The sequence below is a fragment of the Oryza glaberrima genome, chromosome 1 (genome assembly GCF_000147395.1).
Source record: "Oryza glaberrima chromosome 1, OglaRS2, whole genome shotgun sequence".
Lineage (NCBI taxonomy): Eukaryota > Viridiplantae > Streptophyta > Magnoliopsida > Poales > Poaceae > Oryza > Oryza glaberrima.
Window position 1 is genome coordinate 33,944,347 of NC_068326.1, and position 9,584 is coordinate 33,953,930.

At 50.4% G+C, this 9,584-nt stretch overlaps 1 protein-coding gene across 1 annotated transcript; it reads right to left on the reverse strand.

Annotated features, from left to right (window-relative positions):
• Positions 1 to 6,113: 6,113 nt before the first annotated feature.
• Positions 6,114 to 7,889, reverse strand: LOC127786080 (cytochrome P450 94C1). The gene has a single exon (XM_052313437.1). The coding sequence runs from the start codon at positions 7,774 to 7,776 to the stop codon at positions 6,202 to 6,204; it is 1,575 nt and encodes a 524-aa protein (XP_052169397.1). The 5' UTR covers positions 7,777 to 7,889; the 3' UTR covers positions 6,114 to 6,201.
• Positions 7,890 to 9,584: the final 1,695 nt, after the last annotated feature.

The window sequence follows — 9,584 nt, forward strand, 5'->3', positions numbered from 1 at the left end:
CGGAAGAGGAGCCAACCGGCATCCGTATCCCCGGACCTCGCAGGTGGGGTTGTTCAATCAAGTCGGTGGCCCGCCATCCTCGGATATTCTGCCGGTTTCCAATTGAGATCTCTACGGGCCTGAAGTTATGGGCTGAAAGCGTAATAATACATTAGGTCCATATAGCTTCTGACTTTCTGCAAGACAATGAACAATCAATCGACTGGTAAACTTCCTTTAGAGCAAGGATAATAATACAGCCAGCTGCTTATTTATAGCCTATCTATCATCTCACTCATATAATAGTTAACTCTTCACTATAAATATATGGTCTACCTGTCTGTCTCACAGATTTTCTTGGTTCTTGTGCCTAAACCGGCTGTAAACTTACAGCCCGCTTCTCATCTCTCTCCTCTCCTCTCTCATCCACATCAGCATTCAGCCTTCTTATAGCCCTCTATTATACTTGCTCTTATCTTCTTTATTATTATCAGCGCTGCATCATCATTTCGACGGAATCTTAGCCACCATATAGTACTCCGGGTGCCCTTTCGTCAGCATCCAAAGTCGCCATTAGCGATAGTGTAAAGAAAAAGACAGACACTAAGGGCACCCGCAATGGTTATCTATAGCCTCTCTACAAGAGATCCATGTCAGCATATTTTTCTACTTGGAAGAGATTAAATGAAGAGAGAGAGCAAAGTTATCTACTAACCTAGAGATAGTCTATAGAGAAAAACGAGGCAATAGATTAGAGAGTTATAGATACCCATGTAGATATACTATTGAGGTGGTTTACTATTAATATAGTGTATTGCTGAGATATACATATTTTATAGATAGCACCTTACTTTACTATTGCAGGACCAATATGCTCCCGCTTTTTCGTCACTGCATCACTGCATGCACGCAGAATTCCTCTGGCAAATGGCGAAGCCGGTTTGCTGGAGGATGTGGTCCGCGAGACAGCGGGGTGGTCAAATCTCCTCCTCCCGAAATTAGGTTCCAACGATTAGTTTTTTCTTTTTTTAAACTCATGTACTCCCTCCATACATAAATATTTTTGACATAGTTGACTTTTTAAAACATATTTGATTATTTATTTTTTTAAAAAAATAATTAACTATTAATTCTTTTCATATCATTTGATTCATTGTTTAATTTACTTTTATATATACATATAGTTTTATATATTTTAAAAAAAATTTAAATAAGATAAACAATAAAACATGTTTAAAAAGTTAACGTCTTCAAATATTTAGAGACGGAGGGAGTATTTATTTAAGAGAACTAGGGTCTAAGTTACACACTTACACGAGTAGCAGGGGTGCATACAGGGCGGAATGGCGGATATAGCACGGTTTACTGGGGTACAACCAGTTTTGCAGATAGGGCCCTCTAGAATGACCAAATTACAAATATGTACAACATTTTGTAGAAAAAGACCTACGCATAAGTAGAAAAAACAACAGGTCCTTCTCGTCGATCTGCTGTCGACGCCAACCGCCAACGACGGTAGCTTGGAGCTCAGCTTCGGTGGTGCTTGTAGAAAGGTGAGCTGCATGATGTAGATCCCACACACAAACCTTGGAGGGGCCTCCCAAAGATGAAGGTTGAAGCGTCGGACCGAAAAGAGAAAAACTTGGCATCTCCACAGAAGATTTCCACTTGAGTTCTTGAAAGAAATCAACATAACAATAGGCACAACGAAAAACAGCTATATCCAAAACACCAGCAAAGATAACAATAAAAGCACAGTGGGAGCCAAGATCCATATCCAAATGGGCCTCCTTGAATGGGAGGTTGAGGGCCTCTCGGCAGAACTTGTGGATTCCATCAACCATCTCTTTATGAACTCTTGTCGGAATTTGGGGAAGAGGCTGCTTGGCTTGGATAGTGCTTGGCAGAGATGAAATTGTAGGCCGGTGTAACCTTCTTTTGTGCAAAACCGATGACACCCACGACGGCTAGGGGAAGAACCCAGGTGCCTCAGCTCACCGACGACAAGGACCAAGACAACAGGACGAGAGTAGCCAGCGCCGGTGACGGCGACAGCGACCACCTTGAGGAGAGGGAGCTTCGAGAGAGAGCAATAGCTGAGTTCCAACGTTTAGTTGAATACACTTTCCGCTTGACGCACACACCTGAAGCCTTTGTTCCGGTGGGCTGGACTGCTGGACTAGATCGGCCAGAATCTACGCCGCGCCTAGTGCCCGGTGATCCGATCGGGACCGATGCTCCGGTACGCACTAGCCCCTCGTGCAGGAAAAAGAAAAGCTGCCGGCTTCGGTCAGATGGAGATGGTTGGGCTCTATGATTGCCTTTGCACGGGAAGCGAATGATACGGCAGGAGAGGCATAATAAGCATGAGTTGTCGAAGCAATAACGGTGAAACCCAACGACGAGTTGTCGCGCTAGTGTGTGGTACACTGGTACGGTATAGTGTAGTACGGACGCGACACCGATCGTTAACGAGCAACACGCACGGGATGTGACTGTCTGTGAGTCTGTCGGAGTTTCAGTGCAGAGCTTGGACAGGAAACCCAACGATGCAGGAGCAGTATTTCCGGGTCTTCATAGTGTACATACACACGAGAGCAACGAGCCAATTTGTCATGAATTCAGTTCTTTTACACAGCTCACTGCCGCTCGATCAAAACCTCAAAGGTGAAAATGGAACGACGTCGTCATCACACAAGTCGCCATCGCCAGTCGACACGGTCAAAATATTCAAACAGTATACGGCAGAGCAGCATTATTCAACCATTCTTATCCTAGATTGTTGGCTCTTGGCTGTCCTCGGCTCACCTGAAAACTACTGCTATAGATTTTAAGGAGCAGTGGGTGAAAATTCAGCTGGTGGTAAAACTTTTAGTTTATTTTCTAAATTCTATCACTACAACTTTCTAAAATCTGGATGAAAAACTAGATTGTTTGAAAAAACTTTTAATTATGAGGAAACTGCAGCTTTAACCTGAATCCTGAATCCTGGCACACGCATTGTCATTTTCAGCCGATGAAAAATCTACAGACGGGACCAAACGAAATGGATGCCGGCAAAAACCATTTACTGCTACCAGTTTACAGTGGAAATGTCTGACAAGAAATTGTTTCTGCTGGACACACTGAAGATTGACCTGGTCCATCTTATGAGCTTTGATGCGGGAGGACAGGTCAAACGCAACCATCCAACAAACTCGTGTAAAACCAATGCAAGGTGTGATGGCGCACTCCATCTCTCTAGATTCGTGGTGCATGGGTTTCGAGATTGGAAAAATTACGAATTACCCCCTAAACTATCGTAGTCGACCGAATTACCTCCTAAATTTAAAAACCAGACATTTCTCACCCTGAATTTTTAATACCGGACGAATTACCCCCCTCGATCAAAACCAGAGCGGTTTTATCCTACGTGATGCATGCGTGGCAGTCAGTATTTTCTAGTTTTTTAATGGTGGGGCCTACCTATCATATATACCATCTCATCTCCTTCTCCTCTTCCCCTCTTTCACTCTCTCTCTCTCTCCCTCTCTCGGCGAGCAGGGCAGCTCACGGCGACGGGTGGTCGGCGCGCGGCGGCGGAGCCAGACCTGGCAGCTACAGCCCACGACCTGGGATGCGGAGGCGGCGGCAGCGTGGGACACAGAGAACACGCGCAGAAGCAACGTCCTCTCCTCCGGCGACGGCGCTAGCTCGTCTTCTCCGGACGACGACTCCGGTATGAGCAAATCCAGCGTCGGCGTACGTCCAACCACGCCACAAGCCAGCCGTCGTGTCTGCGAGACGGCCGGGTCGAAGGCGATGAACGCGCCGTCGTGTCTGCGGGGCCACGGGGTCGCCGGCTGCGTCAAGGAGGCCCACCGCCTTGTCGCTGGGTTGCACACGTATGCCCCGATGGTGTCGCTGTCCCGGTCGACCTGGAAGCAGAGCAGGAGGCCTCAAGGCCGGCACCGCCTGCGCCGTCCGCATCGGCGACGGCGATGTGATGCGGAGGAATCACATTTTAGATAGTGATATGATGGTGTTGAACATGCGCGCACGCACACACTTGTCCTTGGAAGGCATTGGGAATTCTGGTTGAAGTTACAGATCGAGACGAACACCGCATGGCTTGGAGAATGTGTTCATATGGACCAGAACAAGTAAACGTTCATGCTCATTTTCCTTGGTGGTCAAGTTGCAATTCCAGCCGAAGCAAATGGGGATTAACACACGATTTGATCGATAAAGCACACCCAACGTTTCGTCAATCACAGCAGTTGCGGAGGCGGCGGCGGCGGCACTGGATGCGGAGGCGGCGGCGGCGGCGTGGACCGGTTCACCCTCCCAGCCACCTAGCCACGGCAGCTGCTACTCGGACCTGGATACCCGACCGGCAGGCGCGCTGCTCCGCCGACGCCCTGGACACCGGCGCGACGAGAAACGACTCCATCGCTGTGCGCGGGTTGTACGGCGTCTCGGCGTCGGCGATGTTGGTGGCGAGCACCACCTTGCGCGCGCCCGCCGGCGCTGGCTCGAAGATCTTGGCCTGTAGCTCGGCGGGGAGGTTGGCGTAGATGGGGCAGATCACTAGCTCCGCCACCTTGCCGCTGGCTCTGTGTCCCACGCTGCCGACGCCTCAGCATCCCAGGTGGTGGGCTGTAGCTATCCAGGTCGGGCTCCGCTGCCGCCCGTCGCCGACTGCCCGCCTCCGCGCGCGCTGACCACCCGCCGTCGCGAGCTGCCCCTGCTTGCAGAGAGAGAGAGAGAGAGAGAGTAAAAGAGGGGTCGTGGAGAAGGAGATGAGAGGGTATATATGACAGGTGGGCCTCACCATTTAAAAAAAAGAGAAAATACTGACTGGATTGCCATGCATGCGCCACGTAGGACAAAACCGCTCTGGTTTGGGTCGAGGGGGGTAAATCGTCCGGTATTGAAAGTTCAGGGTGAAAAATGTCTGGTTTTCGGATTTAGGGGGTAATTCGGTCAACCACAATAATTCAGAGGGGTAATTCGTACTTTTTCCTTCGAGATTCTCTTCTCAAACTTTTACTTATCACATTCGTCTTAAAACATAACAACTTTTTTACTTATATGTAACTTGAGAGGGAGGTAACAATTTTGACGGGATCGGTCGACAGTCGAGCTGACCATACAGCCGATGAACGGAATCAAGCGTGGAGTTGGAGTCTTATTGGCACTTGGCATCCTAACCTTTTGGCATGTGGAAATCTCAGGTCTGCCTTCTTCGGAAGCGCCATGGAATTTGCCTAGCTTAGTTCCTGTAGATCAAGAAGGATAATAAGTAAAGGGAGAGAGTCCCCACCTTACCTATCTTTTACTGCCATTGCGTCCTTGCCTGCTCTGGATGCAAAAGAAAACGTGCACCCGGGCTTCTTGCAGCTGCTGGTACTGCGTACTAGTTTAATGGCACTTGGTTGGCGAGAGGCCCAGACGAAGTTGGGACGGACGGCAGGACCACGAGGAGGATCTAACACGAGCAGCTAGCGGCCGCCCCACGAGCACATGTGCGCCGCGTTGGTTCTTCTCCCCCCGAGACCCACCCCGACCACCAAGAATTAGCATCTGTTTATGTCGCCGTACTCGAACATATGCGTGCAACGCTCTGCGCCTCTGCTCCAAAAGCCTGCTCGTCGCATACTATACTCACTAGCTACCACGCCTAGATTCTGTGCCACGGCCACGCCTCGCATTTCAATTTACCACTATAATAATCGCTAAATTGATCTCTTTCCACGCAGAGGAAATCATATTAGATTTGCGCCGCGCGCTTAGCTATAGCTAGCAAACAACTTCGAGTCTACTCTACTGTCTACGACAGTGTTGCCGTTCGCTGATTCCTCTTCTCCAGTTCCATTTTTGTCCCGTATATGTTCTTCTTTGAATGAACCGATCGAACGGCGCCGGGGATTGATTTGATCGCAGACGAGTCGGGCTACGCGCGATTTGGTCTGATAGGTTCGCAATCGATCGATTCCCAGAATCTACCGCTCCATCTCGAGTGGTGGAGGCAACTGACTAGTCGTCCAGCATCAAGTTTGGTGCTGCCAAGTGCCAACGCACTCAGCCACTCACGAGTGGTCACGGAGTCATCGATCATAATCGACAGCTACTACTCGAGCGGAAGCGCGTGATGCATGTAACCTAATTAATATTCCAGGTCGAAAAGAAGCACAGAAGAACAAATCGTGATGACACGAACCAGTTTGTTTGCTCTACCTATTAAATTGGCGGGTTGTGCCCGCTCGCACGTGCTCGCCGCCGGCGCACTCTCACCGGCAAGCCGCCTGCGAACGTGGCGGTCAGGCCCGGCGCGAACTTGGGCCGCCGCGAGCTCCGCGCGATCGCCTCGATGTCGAAGCTCCGGACGACGGCGACGATGACGGCTTTCATCTCCATGAGGGCTAGCTCCTTGCCGATGCAGACGCGAACGCCCGCCTGGAACACCGGGTAACGGTACGGGCTCTCCGGGACGAACCGGCCGTCCCGGAGCCATCGCTCCGGCCGGAACTCGGCGCAGTCGGGGCCCCATACGGACTCCATCCGGCCCATGGCGTAGGCGTGGTAGGTCACCCGGGTGCCCTTCGCGACGACCGTGCCGTCCGGCAGCGTATCGTCGCCGGCGGCAAACTTGGAATCGAACTGCACTGGCGGGAACAGGCGCATGCTCTCGTACATCGCGGCGTGCACATAGTGCATGTCCTTGAGCTTGTCGAATGTGGCGGCCATGGTTCGGTTGCCGTCGCCCGTGACGCGGGCGACCTCGTCTCGGATGGCGGTGGCGACCTCTGGGTGATCGGAGAGGAGCAGGAAGAAGGCGGTGAGCGCCGAGGCGATGGTGTCGCGGCCGGCGAGCATGAAGCTGACGACGATGTCGCGGAGGTACTTGTCGTCGTCGATGGAGCCCATGAAGCGTGAAAGGAGGTCGCTGCCGGTGGCAGCGCCGCCAAGCTTCCGCCGTTGTCGGATGACCTCCGCCGCGAGCGCGTCGACCAAACGGACCGCGTCCCGGAGCTTCCTTTCGTCCCCGACGTTCAAGAACCGCTTCAGCCTCCAGATTATCTGCATGGGCACCGTCGCCCGCCGCGCGGAGAGTGTCGACGCCGTGTCGAACGCTTCCACGAGCGTCGATACAGGCATCGACAGCTCGAGGCAGCCAGGGTCGAGGCCAAACGAGATCTTGCATATGCTGTCGAAGGCGAAGCGGCGGAACACGTCTTGCAGGTCGAGCACCTTGCCGTTGCCCTCACGTGAAGCAGAGTGGAGCAGAGGGATGAGGCGGCACCTCAGCTCGGAGGCCACGACACGCGCCGCGAAGGCGCGGAGCGCCGGAGAGGCGAGCTCGGCAGCGGCGAGCTTGCGCTGGAAGAGCCACGCGTCACCGTCGACGTTAAATATCCCGCGGCCGAGGAAGTCGGCGAGGATGGCGGAGAAGGGAGCGCCCTTGGGATAGTTGTCGAAGCGGGCGCGGAGCACGTGGTCGACGGTGACCGGGTTGGCGGTGAGCACGTTGCGGAGGACGTGCACGTGCACGGTCTGCGCCGGCGAGGTGCGCAGCAGGTGGGCGTACCAGTCGCAGAGGTTGTCGAACTCTCCCGCCCACGACGCCGTCAGGTAGGCCTCGCACACGGTGCAGTCGCACCACCACGGCGGGCGCAGGCGCACCACGGCAAGGAGCGCGGCGAGGGCCACCGTGCACGCCGAGAACACGAAGAAGGCGGTGGCCACGTGCGGCTGCAGCGACCCAGCCAGGGCCTCCACCGCCCCATGCAACGCCTCTGCCTCGACGACACCCATGGAGACGAGCTGCGGCGCCTGCGACTGCGTGCGTGCGTGTGTGCGTGGTGCGCGCGGGCTTTCATAGGCGGGGGCGCGTGCGTTTGCTTGTGACGATCGTGGCGTCCCGGGAGGGGGCCGTTTTATACCAGCGGGACGTCTCGTCGCCCGTGATAAGGGGTGGGTTGGGTATATATGAGTGAGAGATTGAGAGGTCGCGTGTCACGTCCGTGTGCGCGCGCAAGGACGTTTTGACCGCTCAATTGTTCCGGTAGGCCCCCATTCAGCACGTTGTTATTCCCCTCCTCCCATGTTTGATTCCCGCCATCCCGTGTGGGGGTGTTTCAGTTGGCGAGGCGGAGCATGTGCTTGATAATTTCATCTGCATGATTCCGTCGCTGCAGTGGACAAATGCATCGCCCCTGCGCCGGTGGGTTTTTACCCCCGAGCCCCATTAGGATGTTCTCTTTTGGTAATAAAAAAATAAGTAAATTTCATAAAACTATTGGTATTTTGATTAAATTATCACAAAAATACAAATTTAAAATGTGTATCATAAAAGTACGGATTTAACACCATATTTATCACAAAATTACATATTTAAGGTTAAATATCACAAAACTATATATTTAATATTGAAGTTATCACAAAATTATGCTGGAGCTATAACCATTATTGTTGTGTGACTAAATTGGTTCTAAACTTGTAGTTGTGTTACTAAACAAGTAGTTTTGTGACACTTCATCTTAAATGTGTAGTTTTGTGATACACCATGTTAATCTGTAGTTATGTGATAATTTGATCAAAGTATATGTAGTTTGAAATTTACTCTAAAAGACAATATAAACCATTAATCTCATTGGATCGAAGAGTACAGATCTATTTATACTATTATTCTAGTTAGCTGTACTACAAACGTAGAGGGTATTATTGTAAAAAATAGGTCTAGATAGATATAATAATTATTTAATTGTGACAATATTTTTATTCCTTTTTGCCTTTTTTATAGAGACACCAGAATGAATGGCCATATATCGATCTAGAAAAAAAATAAATAACAAAGTTATCCCTAATCCATGGATTAGTAAATTACCGATTTACCTTTAATAGCAAACGATTTATATTATTTTTAGTGATAGTAGAGAGCTCCAAAGCATCACTCGGCAGAGAACACAAGTGAACGGAAGAGAGAGAATTGAAACCACGTACTCCCTCCGTTTTCTAATATAAGGGATTTTGACATTTTACTTGTACTGTTTAACCACTCGTCTTATTAAAAAAATTAGAATTATTACTTATTGAGTAAATTGCACATTGGTCTTGGTATTTTTACCTAAGTTTCAACATGGACCATCCTAAAGACAAAGTTTTCACTTTGGGCTAGTTTCTTTTACCAAAAGCTTTCACTTTGGACTGGATGCTCTCACATGTCAGTAGATCAGGAGATAAGGGAGGACGCCGGCAAGCTTGTGATGGAGATGATTGGATTGTGGACGTCGGCAAGCTTGTAATAGAGATTATTGCAATGTGGCAACACCTAGATATGCGAAGGAAGTTCTGCACGCATGAAACGATAGCACACATCTCCTTCTTTCGTCATGTCATGAGTGGGCTTAGCCATCTCTACCTAAACCGTGCCACACCGCGTATCAAGAAGTTGTTTGAATTGAGTGCCATCACAATCCAATCATAATATCTACGGCGAGGTTAGTCACACATGCCCAGATTGTGAACATACCCTGCCCCAAAGTGCAACTCTTGGCAATTGGCAAAGAAACATGGTGTAAAGTGAAAATCTTGACTTAGCCCTAGCCCAATATGAAACACTG

Coding starts and splice junctions, on each gene's coding strand:
- LOC127786080 (XM_052313437.1), bottom strand. CDS start 7,776: ATGGGTGTCGTCGAGGCAGAGGCGTTGCATGGGGCGGTGGAGGCCCTG.